Source organism: Grampus griseus (genome assembly GCF_964374135.1).
Source record: "Grampus griseus genome assembly, chromosome: 14".
Classification (NCBI taxonomy): domain Eukaryota; kingdom Metazoa; phylum Chordata; class Mammalia; order Artiodactyla; family Delphinidae; genus Grampus; species Grampus griseus.
In genome coordinates, this window is record NC_139008.1 from 10,062,942 (window position 1) to 10,086,369 (window position 23,428).

Genomic DNA, 23,428 nt, shown 5'->3' on the forward strand with positions numbered 1-23,428 from the left:
GACAGAGCAGCCTGGCCGGGCAATTATGCAAGAGTGGAAAGACCGCTGAGAAGAAGGGAAGGAAGTGCCCGGGCCACGACCAGACCCGGCGCCGGGGGTGGGGTGGGGTGGGGTGGGGTGGGGGGTGGGTACCACTGCAGCCAGCCCCACCAGCCACTTCCTCTACCCTTCCCAGGTGAGCCAGTGCTGCAAGTCTGACCTCTGTGTGGGGACCCCAAGGCAGCACCACATGGGACGGGGAAGACCAGAGACAAGCTGAGCGTCCCTCAGGGAGGGGGCATTTAGTGAGTAATGAAAGGACAGCCACTCAGCCGTGAGCCAAGGGCCTTGTGCTGCAGGGGCCACTGATGTGGAATTAAGTGAGGACTGCCATCCATCATGTGATCCCACTCAATGTTCTTCGCTTTCAACTTTCTTTTGAGGTACAACACACCCACGAAAAAGGGCCGTGCATGAAACTGACGTGCCTGGGGCTGGGTTAATTTTCAGAAAGTGAGTGCACTTGTGGAAATGGCATCCTTATCAACAGAGCAAATCACCTGCCACCTCCTACTTGCCTCCACTCACTGCTGCCCCCACCCACCCACCCCCACGCTGGAGGTCACCCTGGCTTCCAACCCCACTGACTGGCATGGGCAGTTTTTGAGCTTGGTGTCAATGGCATGCTGCAGCAGGTGTGCTTTGTGTCTGCCTTCTCTATCCCCGCATTGTGTCTGGAAGGTTCACCCGTGTTGTGTCCGGTAGTTCCTGCCCATTGCCGAGTAGTGCATCATCCTTCTGTGCAGGAAGATCCTAGATGTGTAAATGGAAATGATCAGAGGAAGGACTTGCAAGGCTGGTCACACCCAGGGCTGGTGACCTCAGGGTGATCGGGGAGCAGCAGTGACCAGAGGGGACCTGCCAAGCAGACCTTTCAGAGCAGAGGAGATGGACGCCAGGCTTCCTAGATAAAATCCCCTGCCAGAGAGCAACCCTCACCCCTGGCGGTCCAGGGGGACCTGTGGCTCTCAGAGTGTTCCCAGTGCTGATGGGCTTTGCCATCATCTCTCCATCTTGGAATCTGGGGATCTGGGCCACAAACTGGCCCTGCCCACCTGAGCCTGCAGCTGAACTGCCTGGGTCTAAGGCCACTTGCTGCGTGACCTTGAACCAGCTCTATAACCTCTGAGCCCCCCAGGCTCCCCATCTACCTGGCCAAGCACCCCAGGCTTTAGTGAGAGAGGCCCCAGCCTCTCCCCCAGCAAGCTGCTGTCCTCCTCACCCCTCCATCCCAAATCTCCTTCTCCCCCTTCTCATCAGAGCTGGGAGCCCCCTTTCACTCAAGAGGAAACCACATCTGCTCTGAGCGGCCATTCTCTGATCAGAATTTGAACACGGTTCTCACTCAGTCTGCCCCGCTGCCCCTGCCCTCAGCCACAGTCACCCGGGATGTACACCTGAGGCTTGCACACGCTCCCCTGGAGGATTCATTCCATCAATCACTTTGTGAGTGATGCAGTTACTACCCGAATACTTACAGAGGGCCCACTGTGTGCCAGGCACCAGCTCTAGGGGTTGGGGCCAGAGCCCTTGTCAAAACAGGCCAAACCCTTCTCTCATGGGGCTCACATTCTGGTAGGGAAAGACACTGTAAAAATAAAAATGTGATGAGTGATCTGGAAAAAAAAAAAGCAGGAAAGAGGGGTGGGGTCCGCATGAAGTTTTGCTATTTTATGTGAAGTTTATATCAAGGAAGGCCTCTCAGAGGAGGTGCCCTTTGAGTAGAAACCTGTAGAAGATGAGGGTGGGAGTTACAGGTGTGTGGGAGACGGGCCAGGTGGAATGGCTTGTGCAAAAGCCCTGAGATGGGAGCACCTGGAACAGAGGGGCCAGCGTGGCTGGTTCAGAGGAGCCAGGAGGAGAGACCAGGGAGTCAGGCAACCCTCCTGCGGGGCCCTGTGGGCCACGGAGGGGACAATGATGGGCGTGTCCCCGCACAACTGCGTGCGTGAGGCCACCCATGTCCGCACCACGGGAACCCGAGGAAGCCCAGAAACTGAAAGAAGAAGCAAAACCCTATCTGCACGTTCCCTGCCCCCTCCTGCCCGCGGCCCCGCCGCGACAGAGGCGACTTCCTTTTTCCAGCCTATTTAAGTCTCAGCCCGCAGCGCCCCGGAGAAGAGGGGGCCGCACGCAGCCCAGCCATGGGGGACCCCTTCATTCGCCACATCGCCCTCCTGGGCTTCGAGAAGCGCTACGTCCCCAGCCAGCACTACGTGAGTACCGGCCTGAGGCGCCCTGCGCGTGGGGACAGGACTGGCGGGGCGCAGGTGCCGGTCCCCGCGCAGCCCCGGGACTCCCGGCCCGACACGCGGGCGGCCGAGGGGTGAGGGGGCGGGGCCGCGGCCAAGGCTCCCCGGCTCTGGGCCTCAGGCCGCCCGCCGGGGCCGCAGTCAATGTGCGCCCTTCAAAAGGTGCGCGCCGCCACCCGGGCCCTCGGTGCGAGGACAGCGGCTTGGCCCCCGGCCCCCGCCCGCCCACCCCACGCCCTGCTTCCCGCCGCAGCCCGGCGTCCCCTCGCCGCGCCCGGCGAGTGTCCCCGCGGCGGGAGAGCGCCCTGGTGGCGATCAGTTACATTAGAGTCGTGACCCCTCCTGTAGGGTGACACCACCACAGGGACCAGAGGAGTCCCCCCTCCTGCCCTGGGGGAGCTGGAGAAGTGCAGGCCCAGACATGGCCATCCCATCACGGGGTCCCCAAACCCAGAGGAAGGCCAGGGAGGGATCCAATTAGTAAATTGGCACTTGGAGTGTATGTGCCAAGACCCTGCTTTTTTAACTTTTAATTTTGAAATAATTTCAAATTTACAGAAATGTCCCCCAAAACACCAATAACTCCAATATTCCTTCACCCACGTTTCCTCTCTCCTTCTCTCACTCTCTGTCTCTCCCCCTCCGTCTCTTTGTCCCTCCTGCTTTCTCTCTCTCTGAATATACATTTTCTGAATCATTTGAGAGTTATTTGGAGACACTGTGTTTCTTTACCTCTAAGTATTTATTACAGGTGTGTATTTCTTAAAACCAAGGACGTTCTTTTACATAACCAAAGGTGTCAAAATGAGGAAATTGACACTGATAAACACTGTTATGCAACCCGCAGACTTTATTCGGATTTTACCAATTGTCCTCTTGTCCCTCCGTAGGAAAATTTTTTCAGGTCAAGGATCCAATCCAAGATCACACAAATTAAAACAAACGAACAAAAACTATCCAGGATCACCTGTTGCATCTGAGTTGTCATGTCTCTTTGGCGTCTTTAAATCCAGATCAGTCTTAATCGGTCTTTGTCCTTCTCAACTTTGACTTTTTGAAGAGAAGGGGCCAGTTATCTTGCAGAACACCCCTCGATTCGGGTGTGTTTGATACTTTGTTAGATCTTAGTAATGCAGGAACACCCCAGAAGTATTGATACGTTCTTTTCATGGATCGTATCAGGTGGCAGGTGATTTTGATTTGTTCCTTTATTGGTGATGTTAACTTTGATCACTGAGTCCTGGATGTGTCCTCCAAGTTTCTCTGCTGTAAAGTTACTCTTTTCCCCTTTGTAATTGATAACTAAACTATGGGGAGGTTATGTAAAGCTGTGTGAATATCCTGTGCCTTATAGTATCTGTGTGACTCTTGCCTGAATCCCATTACTATAATGATTGCCAAATAATGATTTTTAAACTCTATCGGTCCTTCTGCATTTATTAGTTAACATTTTCCTGTGTCTTCCCTTCTTCCTTATTTATGTCAGTATAGATCCATGGATTCCTGTTTTATTCAGTGAGTTATAATCCAATACCATCATTACATATTTTGATGCTCAGAATGTCCCAGATTTGGTGACTGGAGCTCCTTCAGGCTGGCTTCTGTACTTTTTTTTTTTTTTTTTTTTAATATATCCTGTCATTCTTTTTTTTGTGGCAGGGGCGGTGGGGGACAGGGTACCTGGGTACATTCTTATGGCACAAAGTGGGCCAGCTTAACTTGGACTTTCCCAGCCCTAGTCCTGGACTCAAGCATTTCACTAAAGAGCCCTGGTTCTTTTTAGTGGGAGTGATATTAGAACCCAAGATCTGGAAGCCAGGTGTGCTCATTGCCACCAAGGTGTCATGGCTCATGACTGCCTTTCCAGTGGACAGACTGGAGGAAATAGCTATTTCATATCATCCGTGCTTCTCATCACTTTATGTATGTAGCTCCTTTTTCTCACTGCAGGAACCCTGGCTCCCAAAGAGATCAGTATATTCACTCTTCTGCTCAATTCTAAAATACGCATAAACTTGTTTCAGAATAATTACACCCACGCCACTATTAACAATAAACCTACTAACCTATTAAGTCAAATTTAAGTTTTCTTTGCAGTTCTTTTGGTCCTTTTGGACTGAGAATACTGAAAGTGCTGCAACTAAAAGCTGCTTGGATTCTTTTCCATTTTCCTTTAATATTTAGGTTATCACCCATTTTATATATAGTTAAGTTCATTTGTTTCTGTTTGTTTCCAACTTTAAAGTTAAAAAAATCCTTGTTGATTTAATTTTACTTCTAAATATGTAAAATATTAGCAGGTTCACCCATTTAAAGTGCACTATGGCTTTGGGTATATTTAAAGTTCTTCAACTATCACAACCATCTAATTTTTATCATCCCCGTTGGTAGCTATTCTTTTTATTCCCCAAGATTATATTCTGAGAAACTTCAAATATACAGCAAAGTTGAAAAAAATTTTTACAGCAAAACAAAACCAAACAAAAAACCCAACCAGGGACCTCCCTGGTGGTGCAGTAGTTAAGAATGTGCCTGCCAATGCAGGGGACACAGGTTCAAGCCCTGGTCCTGGAAGATCCCACATGCTGCAGAGCAACTAAGCCTGTGCACCACAACTAACTGAGCCTGCCCTCTAGAGCCCACAAGCCACAACTACTGAGCCCGTGTACTGCAACTACTGAAGCGTCTAGAGCCCGTGCTCCGCAACAAGAGAAGCCACCGCAATGAGAAGCCTGTGCACTGCAACAAAGAGTAGCCCCCATGCGCCACAACTAGAGAAAACCTGTGCACAGCAACGAAGACTCAACGCAGCCAAAAATAAATAATTAATTTAAAAAAAAAAAAACAAACTCAACCAGACATATGCTTACTATCTTGATTATACCATTAACATTTCCTATAGTACTTGCTTTATCATGTATGCCTCCATCCATCCATCCACCCATCAATCTATCTTATTTTTGGTGCATTTCAAGGCAAATTACAAACATCAGTACACTGTCCTAAATGTTGGGTTGGCCAAAAAGTTCATTCCGGTTTTCCCTTAAGACCTTACAGAAAAACCTGAACGAACTTTTTGGCCAACCCAGTACTTCAGCATGCGTATCACAACTAGAGTTCAGTATTTTTCTGTAGTTTTTTTTTCTCTTTTGATGGAAAATTTATGTAAAATGAAACCCACAAATCTCAGAGATACATTTGCTGAGATCTGACAGTACATCTCCCTACGTAACCCAAACTCTCATCAAGACGTAGACTGTAAAAAATAAAAAATAATCAAAAGAAAAAGATGTAGACCGTGACCATCACCCCATCTCACACCCCAGTCATTCCTCCCCATCCCCAGGTTTTTTCCACCTTAACTTAGCTGTGCTTGCTCTAGGATGTCATAGATATGGAGTCACACGTAGCCTTTCGCGCCCGGCTTATTTCGCTCAGCATAATTGAATGATTTTGAGATTCGTCCACGTGATTGCACATAGCAGTAATTTGTTCTTTTTTGCGGCTGAGTGGTATTCTCCTAACTATTTTTGCAGGCCTATTTTTCCTTCCTGAGGTTTTTTGTTTTGTTTTTTTCTTGTTTGTTTTTAAATAATGGCTTTTTTGAGATATAATTCCCATGCCATACGATTAACCTATGTGAATTGTACAATTCAGTGGTTTTTAGGATACTCACAGAGTTGCACAACCATCACTACAATTGATTTGAGAAGATTTTCTTCATCACCCGTACCCGTTAGCAGTCAAACCTCAGCCCCCTTACCCCCAGCCCCGCCCAGCCCCTGGCAACCACTAATCTACTTTCTGTCTCAATAGATTTGTCTCTTTTGGACATTTTGTGTGTGTGTGCGTGTGGCCACATGCGTGGCTTGTGGGATCGCAGTTTTCCGACCAGGGACTGAACCTGGGACCTTGGCAGTGAAAGTGCAGAGTCCCGACCACTGAACCACCAGGGAACTCCCTGGACATTTCATAGAAATGGAACCATACAACAGCTTACTGAGTTCTTGTGTTGTCTGAGGCCAGCCCTTTCTCTATCTTACCTTCTGTTGACTCTCATACCAGCCTTAGCAGTGAGGTCCTACTTTTACCTCCAGTTTACAGATGAATTTGAGTTAATTTGAGAGAAGTCATCCCTCTTGCCCTGGGGACCATGAACTTGCTGCTCTTTCTATGGCCCAGGTTACCCCAAAGAGCATTCTGCCTCCCACCCCCAGTCCTGTGGGCTTCCACCATGGGGTGGGGGGCTGCCCAGGTGCATGGCTGAACGAGATGCCCTACCTCTACCGCCCCCCAGGTCTACATGTTCCTGGTGAAATGGCAGGACCTGTCTGAGAAGATGGTCTACCGGCGTTTCACTGAGATCTACGAATTCCATGTGAGTGCCCTGTGTTGGGGGTCCAGGGAGGGGATGCCACACCCAGTCCCAGTTCTGCCCTTTGGGGAGGGGAGCGGCCTAGGTGCTGACCAGGAGCTGAGGAACCCAGAGTCCCCCCGTCCCCTCCCAGCCCACAGATAAGGGGGCATTATTTTTTTTAACTTTAAAAAGCACTAAAGCAATTTTTATTTTGGTGAAATATACATAACATACATTTACCACTTTACCCATTTTAAGTGTACAAGCCAGTGGCATTAAGTACATTCACAATGTCACACAGCCAACACCACCACCCATTTCTGAATATGTCTGTCTTCCCAAACCAAAACTCTGCACCCATTCCACAGGATCTCAAGGGGGCCGTCTCAAGGGCCCTGCTTGCTCTGTCCCTGCAGGGGACAGCCTGCCAGTGTCACCACCGCAGGTGTCATCCTAGGAGCTTGCTCTTTCACTCACCGTCACTGGCCTGATGAGGACCCCTGGTGGATTAGAAGGAGGGCGGATGATCCTGACACCCAAGAAACCGGGTCCTCTTGCTTTGTGGGTGCCTGTTATCACCAAGGTTTACATGAGAGAATCCCTCAGGGTTCCCAACACCAGTGGCTGGTTGGACAAAATTGGGGGTGGTCATCGGGGGTCACAGTGCACACAGTGCTGGGTCCTGGTCTAAGACAGGGTCATATGGATGGAGGGGCCACAAAAGCCAGATGGGTTCCCCCAGGGCCCACTCCACACGCAGGGCCCTCCTTAACCAGGGAAGGGGCTTCAGGAAGCGTGCAGGTTCCTGCACTTCTCTTCTGTGAATTATTTAAAGTGAAATGCAGATAAATGCAAAGAAAACTGTAACCAGCCTTGTACACCCAGCACCTGGAGTCACAGCTGATATCACTGGGCCGTTTGCTATAAGGCGTTTTTTTGTTTGTTTGTTTTAAAATTCATTTTATTTTTGGCTACGTTGGGTCTTCATTGCTTCGCGCAGGCTTTCTCTAGTTGTGGGAACGGGGTCTACTCTTCGTTGCAGTACGCAGGCTTCTCACTGCGGTGGCTTCTCGTTGCAGAGCACGGGCTCTAGGCACGTCAGCTCAGTAGTTGTGGCTCGACGGCTTGAGAGCACAGGCTCAGTAGTTGTGGCACATGGGCTTAGTTGCTTCGCGGCTTGTGGGATCTTCCCAGACCAGGGCTCGAACCCGTGTCCCCTGCATTGGCAGGCGGGTTCTTAACCACTGTGCCACCAGGGAAGCCCTAAGGTGTTTTTAAGATAAGGTGTTTTTAAGATAAAGGAGATAAAACATTACAAAAGCAGTGGAAGTCGCCCTTCATCTCACATCCCGTCCCAGCTCCTACCCTGGGTGGCCACACACACGCACACGCACACGCACACGCACACACACACACACACACGCACAGCACAGAAACAACATGCAGTAGTGTGGAGCCTGCATTTTCTGTAGTGCATATAAATGCCATCAGTGTGCTTTTTGCCTCTTTCTCAATCTTATTACTGTCACTAGGTTACTTTTTTTTTTTTTTTTTGCTGTACGTGGGCTTCTCACTGTTGCGGCCCCGCCCGCTGCGGAGCACAGGCTCCGGACGCGCAGGCTCAGCGGCCATGGTTCACGGGCCCAGCCGCTCTGCTGCATGTGGGATCTTCCCGGACCAGGGCACTAACCTGTGTCCCCTGCATCGGCAGGCGGACTCTCTACCACTGCGCCACCAGGGAAGCCCACTAGGTTACATTTTTTGAGACTAGTCCATGCTGATACTTTGTGGGGCTTCATCTCACCTCTTTAAACTGTTCTGGGTTATTCCATTGTAGGATTAGCTTCTTTTATTAATTGGTCGACTCATTCATTCATCCAACCACTATTTATTGAGCACCAACTAAGTACCAGGCACTTTCTACTTAGTGAGAAGGAAATGCTGCTGAAAGGCATAAAAGACAGATGCAAATCCTTGCCCACCCTAGTAGACCTTATGTTCTAGTGGAGGAGTCAGGATAACAGACAAACAAAAAAATAAGTAACTTATATAGTACGTTAGATGGTCCTTAGAATTACAGAGAAAAATAAAGCAGGGAGGGGAGGTGGGAAGGGTGGGACAAGGAAGGACAGTTGTCAGGGAGGAGGCCTCACTGAAGTGGGAGATGTCTGAGCAAGGACTTGAAGAAGGAGAAAGAGAGAGAGAGACTGAGCTATGGATCTGTGTGGGGGAAGAATGGGAATCGCACATGCAAAGGCCCTGGGGCAGGAGTGGGCCTGGAGCATTCAAGGGTGGCTGGAGCAGAGTGAACAGCGGGAGAGTGGGGCAGGAGAGGTGAGCAAGGCAGGCAGAGGCAGGTCACATGGTGCCTTGTAGACCAATGCGGAGCCTTTGGCTTCCATTCTGAGTGAGCTGAGAGGCAGGGAGGGTTCTGAGCAGAGGAGGGACAGGATGCAACTTAGGTTTGCAGAGGATCCCTCTGGATGCTGGATTGAGGACAGACAAGGGAGGGGGAGGGGTGAGTGACCTAAGAAGGTTATAATAACCAGACCCGGTGGAAGCTCAGACCAGGGTGGTGGCAGCAAGTGTAGTGAGAAGAATCAGATTCTGAATAGATTTGGGGAGCAGAACCGAAAGAATTTGCTGATGGATTGGATGTGAGGTGGAAGAGAAAGAAGAATCCAGGATGCCACCAGGAGTTTCCAGCCTGAGCAATGGGAAGGGTATTTAGGTCATGTCCAATTTTGTGTTTTACAGTGCTGTAATAAAACAGATTCCTTCACATCTGCTTTTCTGTCTAGAAAATCTTAAAGGAGATGTTTCCTATCGAGGCAGGGGACATCAACTCAGAGAACAGGATCATCCCCCACCTGCCAGGTGAGGAGCAGGCCTGAGTCACCTGGGCAGGCTCACCTGTCCCAGCTCCCCTCACCTGCCCTCCAATTGCCCCTTCCACTCCCACCCTCTCCGGACTTGACCTTTCGAGTGTGCTCACTGGTCCTCTGGTGCCCCTCCCCGGTCCGCCCAGCCCCGCGGTGGTTTGATGGGCAGCGGGTGGCCGAGAGCCGCCAGGGCACCCTCACCGAGTACTGCAACTCACTCATGAACCTGCCTGTCAAGATCTCCCGCTGCCCCCACCTCCTCAACTTCTTCAAGGTGCGCCCTGACGACCTCAAGCTCCCCACGGACAGCCAGTGAGTGGCGGGAGGAGGAAAGGTGGTGGTCAGACCCTTGCCTGGAGCGGGTGGGACTATCCCCATGTTACACAGGAGGAGCCTGAGGCTCAGAGAGGGGAAGTGACTTGCCCAAAGTCACACAGCAGGGAAAGCCAAGGAGGCAGGATTCCAACTCTGGACACCCCCAGCATCCCTGCCAAGTTTCTACCTGGACCCCTCTGAGCCTCAGGGTGCTGGGGGTCGGGGGGGAGGCACTGTGGGCTGAGGGTCTAAGGTCCTAAGTCCTTGTCCTGACTCTGAGGCTGCCTGGCCGTGGGACCTGGAGCCTTCTGAAAGCAGCTTCCCCTTCTGTGACTGGGTGGTGAGGGCCAGATGCAGTAGTGGGTGCTGGGAAGAGTGCTTACAAACTGTGAAGTGTGGAGCCCCCGAGAGGACGTGGGGGGCCGGTGGCCTCTGTTCCTTCCTGAGCCTGTCTCAGGCCCCTGCCTATCCTTTGTCACCTCATTCTCTGCCTGCCCTCGCCCCAGGGATCTCCTGTGCTCAGGGCCCTGCGTGGACAGCATCGGAGATGCTGATGAGATCTCGCGGGAATGTGCTGCAGAAGGTCCTTCTCTCTGTCCCCCTCTGGTACTGAGTGCTGGGGGAGGCCTGGAGGACAGGGCTGCCGTAGAGACAGCAGGGCTCCAGCCAGTGCTTCTGGACCCTTGAACACATCCCCGGTCCTGGGCGGGGCAGTTCCCACTGGCCCTGGGGTTAGGGGCGCCCACTCCTGTTGGCTTCCCTCTCGAGGCTCCAGCAGAAGGGAGCTGGCCCACGAACCTTCTCCTTTGGGTCTGCAGGAGGCTGGGGCCCCTCCTCGGGCTGGCTGAGCAGAGCCTGTCCTCCTCAAAGCCCTGTCCTTCTAGTCCAGTTGCTACCTTCTCTCTGCGGCGGCCCCCATTTCCCACGTTCCTTCTGGGAACTCTCTTGGCAAGTTCTTCTGTAGGTCTGCCCGGAGCATGCTGTTCTCCAGGGGAAGCTGAGCGTCTAACCCAGACTGTTCTCTGATGCAGGGTGAAAAAGCCAGAGACATACCTGATGGCCAGAGATGGCAAGAGTAATGCTGCAGGTGAGAGGCCGGGGTCAGCCAAGTGAGGGTCACCCTAAGGGACTGCTGACACCATCAGGGACCCTGAGCTCGGTGTGTGCAGGGAAAAGAGCAGGAGTTGAGAGCAGCTGTGAAGGGTCTTGGTGGCTGCACTGAAGTGTTGGGGTCTTTGAGGGTCACTGGTCAGTGAAGGGAGCTCACCTCCATGGCTGCAGCGCCCAGCACAGACCCTGGCTCCCAAGAGCCTAGAGGATGTTCTGGCTGAATGAATGAACAGATTTAGGGGCAAAAGTGGCTTTTAGGGGTGACTCAGGGGCATGACAGTATCTAGTCTTTATTGCACGATAATTATTAATAACATTACCTAACATTTATCGAGCACGTACCCTGTGCCAGGCGCTGTTTTAAATGTTTTCCACGTATTAACTCATGTAATCATCTCTATAATAGTATGAAATAGGTACAACTGTGCTATTATCCCCATTTTGCAACTGGACAACACTGAGGCTTGATTTAAGTTGAGATTCTTGACAAGGGACACACAGCTACTAAATGTGGAGCACGATCTCAGCCGGTCGGTGGGACACACGGTCAAGTCCTCTGGGCCACTCAAAGTGTGGTCCAGTGACCAGCAGTGTCTTAGGTCAGGCTGCCATAACAAAGTGTCATAGAGTGGGTGGCTTAAATAGGAGAAATGAATTTTCTCATAGTTCTGGAGGCTGGAAGGCTGAGATCAAGCTGTGGGCAGGTTTGGGTTCCGCTGAGGCCTCTCTCCTTGGCTTGCAGACGGTTGCCTTGTTGCTTTGTCCTCACATGGCCTTTCCTCTGTGCATGCAGCTCCCTGGTGTCTTTTCCTCTTCCTATAAGGACACCAGTCCTATTGGATCAGGGTCCCACCCTTATGACCTCATTTAACCTTAATCACCTCCTTGAAGGTTTTATCTCCAAATACACTCAGATTCTAAGGTACTGGGGGTTAGGGCTTCAACATATGAATTTGGGGGTGGGGGGACACAATTCAGCCCATAACAGGCGGCAGCAGTACTGCCTGGGGGCTGGTTAGACATGTAGCCCCTCAGGTCCCACCAGAGGCCTGTGGAATCAGCACCTGTGTTTCCGCAAGATCCCCGGGTGATTTGTGTGCACCTTGAAGCTGAGAAGGGCTGCTCGCTACCCACATCAAATGAGAAAGAGACCGTGTGTAAAGTGTGTGACCAGTGTCTGGAACACACTGGGTGCTCAATAAGTGCAGGGCTGCGAAGACTAGCTTGTCTTTGCTGCTTTCCAGCATACAGGGCGTGTCTACCCCTGGCCTGTCCGGAGCTGGGTGGGGACGGGATGCCAGTGCCTGTTCAGGTGGCCTACACAGGGCCCACAGGGGAGAGCCAGGACGAGGCGCCAACAATGTCCACTCACCCTGCCCTCCCTCTACCCAGACATCACGGGCCCCATCATCCTGCAGACGTACCGCGCTATCGCTGACTATGAGAAGAGCTCAGGCTCCGAGATGGCTCTGGCCACAGGCGACGTGGTGGATGTCGTGGAGAAGAGCCAGAGTGGTCAGCCTCCCCGCCCAGCCTGGACCGCCCTCCCCTGGTGCCTGGGCCCATGGCTACAGGCCCCCACCAAGGCTCTGCCCCCCAGGCAGCCCCAGGCCTCCTCCCCGCCTGGCCCACTGGGGGGCTCTGGCTCCTTCAGGGGCCCTGACTGTTCTCCCCACACTGTGGGTCACCCTCTCTCTGAGAGTGTGCCCCAGGGCAGCTCTGGGGATCTGCACACATTCTGGGCTGTGACTGTGCGTCTCTGGGGGTTATATCCGGGTGGACAGGTGAACTTCTCACCATGTGTGTGATGTGGGTTCTGAGCTGTAGTTCTGTGACCCTGTGGGTACTGGTGTGTGTGATTTTGGTGTAGAGTGTGGTGAAGGTGACATTTCTGGATCTGAGTGTTGGACACCTGTGCGTCTGTGTCTGAGTGCTCTCACCCACCCCTACCCCCCGCCGATGGCTGAGGGAGGCTCCCAGACCCGCCCAGACCTACCGCCCCGTATCCCTGGCACAGGCTGGTGGTTCTGCCAAATGAAGACAAAGCGCGGCTGGGTCCCGGCGTCCTACTTGGAGCCCCTGGACAGTCCCGATGAGGCAGAAGACCCAGAACCCAACTATGAAGGTGCCCCTCCCCTCCTTGGCCTCAGGGGTGGGAGAGAGGGGCAGGATTGAAGAGCCAGAAGTGACTGCTTTGGGGTCAGACATGACTGTGGGCTGGGCAGGAGGGGAGGCAGGGCTGAGACCCTAGGTTGGGTCTGGGTAGGGTAGGAGGTGGTGCCCTTGGTCAGGACAGGGGGAACCAGGAGGTAGAATAGAGGTGAGGGGGATAAGGTCAGCCTGGGACACAGTGTGGCAGCCAGCCTGGGGCTGGGTCCAGTGGGAAGCTGCATGATGAGCCAAACTGAGGCTCAGGAAGGAGGGCTGCCTGGAGTGGGGGCATTATGGCTGACTAGAATGGAAAAACTGGCAGCCCCTGGGCTGGATGGGTCCCACGTGGGGTTTGAAAAAATTTAGTATTGGTTGCCCGTAATTTGCAATAGAAAGATCTTACAATTTTATATGGATTTATGACTCCTCTTTAAAAATCGGGAAAGGCGTGTGTATTGGGCCTGCAGCCCCACATGCCAATAGTGGACTGGAGTTGAGTAGCTCAGGTGCCACTGGATGGGTGCTCTACCTCTGCACTTTCTGCCTAGCCACTCCTCGTGTGCAGGTGCCTGGCCAGGTCTCTGCAGTCATGGGTGCTCCTGGCCTCTGGTGTGGGTGATGGTGGGTAGGAGCGGGCGAGCTCCCCTGGGTAGAGTAGGCAGAGGGCACAAGTCCAGAGTGTCTCCACGAGGAGGGGGGAGGGCTGGAGGAGAGAGGTCCTGGGCTCCAGCTGGAGGAAGCCCCAGGCCCAGAGAGGAGGGGCGGGGTGGCGAGCCCCGTGCTGGTAGGGGGCTTCACACTCTGCCCCTCCCCTCTCCAGGTGAGCCCTACATCACCATCGAAGCCTACACTGCCCTATTGGAGGATGAGATATCTTTGGAGCAGGGCGAAACCATCGAGGTCATTCATAAGCTCCTGGATGGCTGGTGGGTCATCAGGTAGGAGAGCTGTGCCCTCCCTCCCACTGCACCTGCCCTGAGAGTCAGCCTGGCCTGGGGTTGGGCCTGCGTAGGCTCAGTGCCGACTTGACTGTGTGACTCTGGGTAGGTCACTGCCTCTCTCTGGGCTGTTTCCATTTTGGAAGCAGATTCGTGATAATCCCAGCCTGCCCGTGTCTCAGGTTTCAGTGTCCTTGTCTGAGTGGGCACACCTTTCCTTTGTGACTTGGGGTCACGTCCCCTGACCAGTCCATCTATTCATTCTCCAGCAACACAATTAATTGTATTAATTATTATATTTGATAGCTGCTAGAGCAGACCCTGTCATCCCTTTTCCTTTTAAAATCCTTCATTGCAATTTCCATCTGTTTATTCCTCCAAGTGAACGTAGGAATACTAACTTGCTTTCCTGGTTCTGGGGAAAGCAGAATCCCAGGGTCTTGCACACGATTTCAGAGCCCTGAGTCACAGGGCCCATCCGTGACCCCAGTGAGCTTGTGGCCACAACAACCCCCCATCAGCGTAGCCCTTGGCTGGGGACTTTGAGGCAGGATTTCTCAACCTTTTATTTTTAAAATTTTATTGGCATATAGTTGCTTTACAGTGTTGTGTTAGTTTCTGCTGTACAGCAAAGTGAATTAGTTTTTTGACCCAACCTCAGTTAACCCCCATTATGCAGCCCTGAGACAATGTTTGTGAGTCTCCCACCAGCCAAGAAGAATCAGAGTTTTACAGAGTGAGGTTTGTATTATGCAAAGGTTGTTGTTTTTTTACTACCAAATGCAGTAGTGAGAATGGAAAGAAAAAGCTTCTCAACAAATGGTGCTGGAACAACTGGATATCCCTATGGGGGGAAAAAAATGAACCTAGACACCTGCCTCACACCATACATCTTTATTTGGAACATTTCACAGATTTTACCAAGCACAAAACCCAAAACTAAGAAGCTTTTGGAAGAAAGCATAAGGGAACTTGGTGACCTGGAGGTACGCAGAAGTTTCTTAGGACACAGAAGGCAATCACCATGAAAGAAAAAACTGACAAATACAATATTGCAGATGTTTTGTAGCAAACACCTGTCCCTGGGGAGATGGATCTGCTAACTTCCTCCCCCTCCCAGCGTCACAACTGGGAAGGCCTGTGTGGCATTGATGAGGAAACTGAGGCATACAGGTGCAGGGTCTAGTGTTGGCTGCCGTGTCTGCAACCTCCCAGCTGCCTTGACCCCCAACTGTTTAGAGGGAGCCTTGACCCCATGTCTGAGGCCCCGCCCCTGCAGCTGCTCAGGCCTCAAGGGCTGCCTCTGTTGCAGGAAAGAAGATGTCACAGGTTACTTCCCATCCATGTACCTGCAACAGGCAGGGCAGGACACAGACCAGGCCCAAAGCCGGATCAAGAGGGGAGCGCCGCCCCGCAGGTGAGCAAGAGCCCCCGGGGCGGGGCTGAGGAGGGTATACCACGGCTTCCGTCTGTCTGTCCAGGCCCTGGATAGGCAGTGCTGGGGCAGGGGAGATGGTGCAGGGCGCTCAGCCTGGCGGGGTAGGCAGCACCCTCACTGGATGGAGGCCCCCTCCCACCCCGCTCCCTCTCTGGGGCTGGCACGGGGGCGGTGGGAAAGCAGAGGGAGGTGGTAGCTCCGATGCCTAGAGTCCTCGGGATGGCCCGTGAGGGCTGCGGCAGTTCGGAGGGCTTTCCTGGGGAGGGGGTAGGCTGGAGGCTGGTGAGGGGTGTGGGAAATGGGCCTGGGCTCTGAGTCAGGGCAGGGGTCCGCGTCGGTGAGGGACAGTCGCCTTCATGCCCCGCCCAGGCTGTGCTGGACACCCCCCACCCCGCCTCCTTCCCACTCTCAACCTCCCCGGGCTAGTCTTTGGACTCCAGGGGTGGCCATGAGAGTCCCCTCGGGCAGGGACGCGGGAAGGGCAGGGACGTGGGGCGATGACCAAAGCCCCTGTCCTGCTGTGCCCAGGTCGTCCATCCGCAACGCGCACAGCATCCACCAACAGTCACGGAAGCGCCTCAGCCAGGACACCTATCGGCGCAACAGTGTCCGTTTTTTGCAGCAGCGTCCCCGCGGGGCGCGGCCGGGGCCCCGGAGCCCAGGGAGCGTGCTGAGTGAGTGAGGGCGGGGGCCTGGGGGCAGGGCCTGAGTCTGGGGGGCGGGCCCCGGGGCGGGCCGGAGGTGAGGAGGGATGTGGCCAGCATCGAGGGCGATGAGAGGCGGGGCCTTGAGGGGTGGGGCCTGAAAAGTGAAGAGAGGCGGGGCCGAGCAGGCGGGGCGGGCCTCAGCTGGCGCTGTCCTCCAGCAGAGGAGGAGGAATCGCTCAAGACTGAGCGCCCCAAGCCGCAGCCGGCCGTGCCCCCGAGGCCCAGCGCAGACCTCATCCTGCACCGCTGCAGCGAGAGCACCAAGCGGAAGCTGGCCTCCGCCGTCTGAGGCCGCCCCCACATGACGCTCTTCCCACCTCCAGCCCCTATCCCTGTATATACATGTATAGAGCCTGAGGTTTGGCGGCAGAAGGCAGCCCTTGGCCCCGCCCCACCTAGCTATTCGCCACCCTTAATAAATGTTGCTTGGAGTGGACTGATGGTTTGCAAAGTCGCGCTGCGGGCTGGGCAACACCCTTGGTATTTCTAGAAATAGGACTGAAGGCTGTGAGCTCTATTGGGGGAAGGTGCAAGAACTGAGGTCCGGTTGCATACTTTACTGGCCTTGCCCAAGACCAAGTTTGCACAAGGCCAAGTGCAAGAGGAAACCCCAGTCCCCTCTGACTGTTTGTCTGACAGACTGCCTGCTTGAACTCTGGCCTCACTGCAGAAGAGTTCTGAAGAAGAGTAGACACAGTGCATAGTTGGGAGGGGAGGGGAGCCAGGGCCCTAGGTGACCTTGTGTGTGCACCCCGATTACCAAAAAAAATGTAATTTAGGTATAGGGAGACACACCTTAGATGTAAGGACATAACACAAAGTGAAAGTGAAGGGATGGAAAAAGATACTTCATGCAAATGGAAACCGAAAGACAGCTGGAGTAGCTATACTTAGATAGAACAAAGACTGTAATAAGAGACATTGGCACTACATAACAATAAAGGGGTCAATCCAATAAGAGGGTATAACATTTGTAAATATTTATGCACCCAACATAGGAGCACTAACATATATAAAGCAAATATTTACAGACCTAAAGGGAGGAATAGACAGCAATACAATAATAGTAGGGGACTTTAATACCTCATTTACATCAATGGATAGGTCATCCAGACAGAAAATCAATAAGGATTTTCCAAGATAAATCATATGTTAGGCCATAAAACAAATTTTAACAAATTTAAGAGGACTGAAGTTATATCAAGCATATTTTTTCTAGCCACGATGGTATGAAACTAGAAATTAATTACATGAAGAAAAGTGGAAGACTCACAAACATGTGGAGATTAAACAAGTTATGAACAACCAGTGGGTCAAAGAAGAAATCAAAAAGAGAAACAACAGCAACAACAAAATACCTTGAGAAAATGGAAATGTAACATACCAAAATTTATCAGATGTAGTAAACACAGTCCTAAGAGGGAAGTTCATAGCAATAAATGCTTACCTCAAGAAACAAGAAAAGTCTCAAACAACCTAACTCAACACCCCAAGGAACTAGAAAAAGAAGAACTAATGAAGCCCAAAGTTGGTAGAAGGAAGGAAGGAACAAAAATTAGAGCAGAAATAAATGAAATAAAGACTGAAAAGAATAGAAAAGATCAGTGAAACTAAGAGCCGGTTCTTAGAAAAGATAAACAAAACTGACAAACTTTTAGCTGGACTCAGCAAGAAAAAAAGAGAGAGGACTCAAAATCAGAAATAAAAGAGGAGATGTTACAACTGATACCAAAGAAATACAAAGGATCATAAATGACTACCGTGGGGACTTCCCTGGTGGCGTAGTGGTTAAGAATCCGCCTGCCAATGCAGGGGACATGGGTTCGAGCCCTGGTCTGGGAAGATCCCACATGCCACGGAGCAACTAAGCCCACGAGCCACAGCTACTGAGCCCACACGCTGCAACTACTGAAGCCTGCGCGCCTAGAGCCCATGCCGTGCAACAGGAGAAACCACCGCAATGAGAAGCCTGTGTACTGTAACGAAGAGTAGCCCCCCCTCGCCGCAACTAGAGAAAGCCCAGCAACGTGCAGCAACGAAGACCAAACACAGCCAAAATAAATAAATTTATTATTTTTTAAGTTTACTATTCTTGAAAAATCAAAATAAATAAATAAATAAATGACTACTGTGAACAATTATATGCCAAACTAGAAGAAATGGATAGATTGGACAACCAAGAAAAAATGGATAAATTGCTAGAAACATACAACCTACAAAGACTGTGATGAAACAAAATCTGAATGGACCAATTATTAGCAAGGAGACTGAATCAGCAATAAAAAAAGTCCCCCAAAACAAAAGTCCAGGACCAGATGACTTCACTGGTGAATTCTACCAAATATTCTTCTCAAACTCTTCCAAAAAATATGAGGGAAACTCTTTCATATTTTATGAGGCCAGCATTACCCTGATACCAAAACCAGACAAGGATGCCACAAAAAAAGAAAATTGCAGGCCAGTATCCCTGATTACCATAGATGCAAAAATCTTCAAAAAAGTATTAGCAAATAGAATTCAACAATACCTTAAAAGGATAACACACCATGATCAAGTAGGATTTATTCCAGGCATGCAGTGATGGTTCAATATTCACAAATCAGTCAATGATACACCACATTAACAAAACAAAGGATAAGAATCATATGATCATTTCAGTAGATGCAGAAGAAGCATGTGACAAAACTCAACACCCATTTAGAATGAAAACACTCAAAGCAGGTATAGAGGGAACATACCTCAACATAGTAAAGGCCACATATGACAAGTTCATAACTAACATCACACTCAATGGTGAAAAGCTAAAAGCTTTTCCTCTAAGACCAGGAACAAGACAAGGTTGCACACTCTCCCCAATTTTATTCAACATAGTATTGGAAGTCTTAGCCAGAGCAATCAGGGAAAAAAAACAACGAAATAAAAGACATCCAAATTAGAAAGGAAGAAGTAAAACTGTCATTATTTGCAGATGACATGATATATGTAGAAAACCCTAAAGACTCCATTAAAAACTCTTAGTACTAATAAACAACTTTAGTAAAGTTGGAGGATACAAAATCAACACAAACATCTGCTGCATTCCTTTATGCTTATAATGAACTATCAGGGTGAGAAACTATCAGAAGACAATCCCATTAACAATTGAATCAAAAAGAATAAAACACCTAGGAATAAATTTAACCAAGGAGGTGAAAGACCTGTATATTGAAAACTATGAGACATTAATGGAAGAAATTGAAGAAGACTCAAAAAATAGAAAGATATTCTGTGCTCATGGATTGTAAAAATTAATTTTGTTAAAATATCCATACTACCCAAAGCAATATACAGATTCAATGCAATCCCTATCAAAATTGAATGGTATTTTTCACAGAAATTTCACAGAAATAGTACAAACAATCCTAAAATTTGTATGGAACCACAGAAGACCCCAAATGGCCAAAGCAATCTTGAGAAAAAAAGAACAAAGCTTGAGGCATCACACACCCCAATTTCAAACTATGTTACAAAGCTATAGTAATTAAAACAGTATGGTATTGGCATTAAAACAGGTGCATAGATCAATGGAACAGAGTAGAGAACCCAGAAATAAACTCATGCATATATGGTCAGTTAATTTACAACAAAGGAGCCAAGAATATGTAATGGGGACAGAACAGTCTTCAGTAAATACTGTCTGGGAAAATTGGACAGCCACATGCAAAGGAATGAAACCGGACCACTATCTTACACAATACACAAAAACTGATGACCAACTTAAGTGTAAAACCTGAAAACATAAAGCTCCTAGAAGACAACATAGACAGTAAACTACTAGTATAGGTCTTGGCGATGAGTTTTTGAATCTGCACCAAAAGCAAAAGCAACAAATGCAAAAATAAACAAGTGGGACTACATCAAACTAAAGGCTCCTGCACAGCAAAATAAACAATAAACAAAATGAAAAGGCAGCCTATAGAATGAGAGAAAATAACTGCAAATCATATATTTGATAAGGGGTTAATATCCAAAATATATGAAGAACTCATATAACTCAATATCAAAAACAAACAATCCAATTAAAAAATGGACAGAAGATCTGAATGGACATTTCTCCAAGGAAGACATACAGATGGCCAACAGGTACATGAAAAGATGCTGAACATCATTCATTCAGGGAAATACAAATAAAAACCACAATGACACAGCACCTCATACCTGTTAGAATGGCTATTATCAAAAAGACAAAAAAATAACAAGTGTTGGCAAGGATGTGGAGAAAAGGGAAGACTTGTGCACCGTTAGTGGGAATGTAAATTGGCTCAGCCACTATGGAAAACAGTATGAAGTTTCCTCAAAAAAATTAAAAATAGAACTATCATATGATCCAGTTATTCCATTAGAATCTGGGTATTATGAGAAGAAAATGAAAACACTAAAGATAACTGCACCTTGATGTTCATTGCAGCATCATTTACGATAGCCAAGATATGGAAACAACTTAAGCGACCATCAATGGATGACCAGATAAAGAAATTGTGGCATAAATACACAGTGGAATATTATTCAGCCATAAAAAATAATAAAATCTTGCCACTTGCAACAAAATGGATGGACTTTGAGGGCATTATGCTAAGTGAAATAAGTCAGACAGAGAAAGACAAATACTGTATTATCTCTCTTATATGTGGAGTCTAAAAGACAAAGAAAGAAACAAAAAACAACCAAGCTCTTGGATACATTAAATAGATTGGTGGTTGCAATAAGTGGAGGGTGGGTGGGGGGTGGAAGAAATGGGTGAATTGTTATTTACTTATTTCTTTATTTTAGTTTATATAAATTGAATAAACCTTTTTTTTAACTGGCAAATATAAACAGGAGAGTATAATTGATCTCTCATTCCAGATTCAGTTGAAAATAGCCATCCTGGGGCCATTGCTAAGGCACAGAAAGGGCACAGAAATTTAGACGTCTACCCAGTTTTCACTCCCTGAGACATAGTGGGGGTCTTGGCTAATAGAGCTGTGAATACTCAGTGAAGGACAATAGTTTATCACACACACAAAGAATTATAATTTAGCTATAGGGAGGGGCGCCTCTGATTATTCACTGAGAGGCTGCCCAGTTAGGAGGTTGTACCAGAAGGCGATTATTCACCACCCACACCAGCACTGCTGCTAGCCCATGGCCTCCAAGTCTTTGCTGGTGGGTCTGTCCCCAGATGCAAAGATACCATGATGCAAACAGGAGCTGCAAATCTCATAAAAGATGCAGCTTGTCTCGAAGGCCATGGGTAGCATGGAGAGCTTCTCTTCCTGTGTGGGAAGCAGCATATGAGGCTGGACAAAGCTGGTCACTTAGAGATAAGAGGAAATGGGTTTCTCCCAGTCTTGGCTCAGTCATATGGGTGACCATGCTGGTCAAGCCACTTGGCCCAGCACACACTACAGGTAGAGAAGGAACCTGGGAACCCCGGGAGTTGAATCAAAGCAGAACAGCCCCATGAATGGTCCAGCCAACAGAAGGCAGCCCAGACTGAACGCTGAGGTCACCTCCCTGTTACCTGATGGGCTAACCACCCGGGAGCCACACGTGACAATGATGAGCGGGGGCTCTATGACAGATGCCTGCCAGGTCTCCACGTAAGCATGGTGGCTGCTTAGAAAAGGAAGAACATGGACCTTGGAGTCACATGAACCTGGGTCTGAATCCTCTCCTGGCTGCGTGGCCTCAGGCAGGCCATTTAATCACTCTGAGCCCCAGTTGCCTGTCTAAAAACGTGGGGGCTGGTCTTTCCCCGCAGGGTTTGCAGGACCACGCCTCTCGTGTTCAGAGTCAACATCTGCTCAGGTACACCAGAAGCTGGCCTCCCCTGACTTCCGCTGTGAACCAGTCCATCCTTCATTCACTTCCCAGGAAGTGAGCCTCTGAGCCAGCCAGACCCAGCTGGACCTGCAGTCTACCTCCCAAGGTCAGGAACTGCCCAGGTTGGGTCATTCCTGTGTCTGAGGACATACATCCAGGCCCCAGCTGGGGCTGGGTCCGCTGCCCAGGTGATCACCTAGAGGTTGGTCTCTCCCCCCGGCAGCTTCCCTTCATTTCTATAAATGCCTTTTCCTCCACTGCTTCCTGAATGGGTCATCAGGTAGCATCCTCAACCTTTTTGTACCCTAATCAGATTAATTCCTCCAAATCTGGAAAGTATTCACAATTTTGGGTCACTAATTCCAGCAACTAATAGATATTAAGAACACAGATATCTCTAAGTTTATGTCTATACCTGTATCTGTATCTATATGCTTTTTTTTGAGTTGATAAATTTTTGTGACTTTGTGTGATTTTTTTTTGCAATTGAAGTATAGTTAATTTACAGTGTCATGTTAGTTTCAGGTGCATCTATATGTTTTTAAGTGACAACCCTCCAGAAGAAAAATTCTATAAAGGAAAGGACATTATTTGGTCAACTGACAAAACTGGAATATGAATGGTAAACCAGACAAAAGTATTGCATCCGTGTTCAATTTACTGGAGTTGGTAACTAAGTCATGGCTATAGAAACCCTCTTCTTAGAAAATACTCCCTAAAGTATTTAGGGATAAATGAGGTAAGCAACTTTCCCTCAAATGGTTCAGAAAGAAACTATGCACATAAGTTTATATACATTATTACAGATAATCATACAGTCATTTATACACACAGGCAATGTTATACACACACACGGGAGACAGAGAGGGGGAGAGAAAGCAAACGAATGATAAAATGGGGTAAAATATTAATAATATGGGAATCTGGCAAAAGGGCATTAAGTGTTCTTCAGGCTCTTTTCATTTCTGCAACTTTTCTATACATTTGAAATGATTTCAAAATAAAGGATAATATAAAAAAAAAGACAGCCCCCAAACCTCAACTTAGGCTTTGAAAACCTACGTTATTTGTTTTGGGATTTTCCATTTTAAGTCCTACCTTTCCAGGTTCATGTGGAGGCAGGGACAGCTAAGGCAGAGACACCACAGTATGTGAACACGTCTCTAACTGATTCTCCTTCAACTTGGAAACACGTGAGGTCACACGGAATTCCATGCCAATGGCGGGGAGATAGATGTGTGTGCACATAGACCCCCAGTGCATATATGCATCTGTCTCTCCATTTCTCTGTGGACTGATTTAAACTTTGGGATGCAGCCCCAATGCCCACAAGGGTCAAGCTAGTATGTGAGTGAGTGAAACAGGCCAGGCATAAGAAGAGTCAACTACTAGAAA

General features: G+C 49.4%; 1 protein-coding gene across 2 annotated transcripts; it reads left to right on the forward strand.

Annotated features, from left to right (window-relative positions):
- The first annotated feature begins 2,177 nt into the window (after positions 1-2,177).
- NCF1 (neutrophil cytosolic factor 1) lies at positions 2,178-16,597 on the forward strand. Of its 2 annotated transcripts, none has more exons than XM_082670389.1 (11): positions 2,178-2,255; positions 6,589-6,669; positions 9,450-9,525; positions 9,677-9,842; positions 10,877-10,932; positions 12,348-12,470; positions 12,973-13,080; positions 13,927-14,044; positions 15,357-15,461; positions 16,011-16,156; positions 16,348-16,597. In XM_082670389.1, exons 1-11 carry the CDS (start codon positions 2,184-2,186, stop codon positions 16,476-16,478), a joined length of 1,182 nt encoding a protein of 393 aa, XP_082526515.1. In that variant the 5' UTR covers positions 2,178-2,183; the 3' UTR covers positions 16,479-16,597. The 2 variants fall into 2 exon arrangements, with proteins under 2 accessions (XP_082526515.1, XP_082526516.1); XM_082670390.1 differs by having other exon boundaries at positions 16,351-16,597.
- Positions 16,598-23,428: the final 6,831 nt, after the last annotated feature.

Bases quoted from the DNA above. Each gene is read 5' to 3' on its own strand.
- NCF1 (XM_082670389.1), top strand. From the start codon at position 2,184: ATGGGGGACCCCTTCATTCGCCACATCGCCCTCCTGGGCTTCGAGAAG. The intron at 9,843-10,876 runs GTGAGTGGCGGG...TCTCTGATGCAG, and splicing joins AAGCTCCCCACGGACAGCCA to GGTGAAAAAGCCAGAGACAT. The intron at 15,462-16,010 runs GTGAGCAAGAGC...TGCTGTGCCCAG, and splicing joins AGGGGAGCGCCGCCCCGCAG to GTCGTCCATCCGCAACGCGC.